General features: G+C 43.1%; 1 protein-coding gene across 1 annotated transcript; it reads left to right on the forward strand.

Moving 5' to 3' along the window:
* The first annotated feature begins 336 nt into the window (after positions 1-336).
* LOC125120664 (olfactory receptor 5L1-like) lies at positions 337-1335 on the forward strand. The gene has a single exon (XM_047769148.1). The coding sequence runs from the start codon at positions 337-339 to the stop codon at positions 1333-1335; it is 999 nt and encodes a 332-aa protein (XP_047625104.1).

Consider the following 1335-nt stretch of genomic DNA (forward strand, 5'->3'; position numbering starts at 1 on the left):
TTTCATAAAAATATGGCAAATTAAATTACATTGGATATATTGCAGGTGATTCAATTCCAAACTTTAAGTTGTGTAGAGCAGATTAAGGAATTATACAGGCTCTTATGAATATCAAACTTTTTCTGAGATTTGTAAATAAAACTATGAGCTCTATGCATTTGTGTGATATAAAATCTTAACTTTTCCTAAACTTCACACTGGTCTATTTATTTGCTAAAAAAAAATGCTAATCTTATTTATTCTTATGTGTGTTTTAGGAGAGTCAAATCTGGACTGGGATGATATAATGAAAAATAACTACTAAAATGTTTCTCCAGCGCCAATAGTATGGGGTCCATGGGCGAGGGAAACTGCACCTCCGTCACAGAGTTCATTCTCCTGGGATTCTCAGATGTCCCTGAGTTGAGAGTCTTCCTCGTCCTGGTGTTTCTTGTCATCTACGGAGTCACCGTCTTGGGTAACCTAGGCATGGTTGGGCTGATTCACGTCAGCCCTCGACTCCACACCCCCATGTACTTTTTCCTCAGCCACTTGTCCTTTGTGGATTTCTCTTACTCCACGATCATTGTGCCCAAGATACTGGCTAACATCATAAACGAAAACAAAGCCATTTCCTTCCTGGGGTGTGTTGTGCAATTCTACTTGTTTTGCATATGTGGAGTAACTGAGGTCATCCTACTGGCTGTGATGGCCTATGACCGCTTTGTGGCCATCTGTAACCCTCTCTTGTACAAGGTCACCATGTCCCGAAATGTCTGTGTGGAGCTAGTGTCTTGTTGCTACCTGTGTGGGACTGTGTGTTCTCTGATTCACCTGTGTTTAGCTCTGAAGATCCCATCCTACAGATCAAATGTGATCAACCACTTCTTTTGTGATCTGCCTCCTCTCTTATCTCTTGCTTGCTCTGATGTCACTATGAATCAATTGCTGCTGTACATTGTGGCCACGTTCAATGAGCTCCTGTCCAGTGTGATCATCCTCACCTCCTACTCGTTCATTCTCATCACCATCCTGAGGATGCGCTCTGTGGAGGGAAGGTCCAAAGCCTTCTCCACCTGTGCCTCCCACCTCACAACCATAGCTGTCTTACAGGGAACAATCCTTTTCATTTATTGTCGGCCTCGTTCTAGCATCAGTAGTGTGGATTCTGACAAAGTGGCCACGGTGTTCTACACTGTGGTGATTCCCATGTTGAACCCCCTGATCTATAGTCTGAGGAACAAGGACGTGAAAGAAGCTCTCAGAAAATCAGTGAACTCCGAAGTATTTTCCTATAGGATATTTTCCTACCAGGACTCAGTTTTCCAAAGTGAGGCTGGAGGAAGTATGAAATGA

Source organism: Phacochoerus africanus, chromosome 2 (assembly GCF_016906955.1).
Source record: "Phacochoerus africanus isolate WHEZ1 chromosome 2, ROS_Pafr_v1, whole genome shotgun sequence".
Taxonomy (NCBI): domain Eukaryota; kingdom Metazoa; phylum Chordata; class Mammalia; order Artiodactyla; family Suidae; genus Phacochoerus; species Phacochoerus africanus.

Bases quoted from the DNA above. Each gene is read 5' to 3' on its own strand.
- LOC125120664 (XM_047769148.1), top strand. From the start codon at position 337: ATGGGCGAGGGAAACTGCACCTCCGTCACAGAGTTCATTCTCCTGGGA.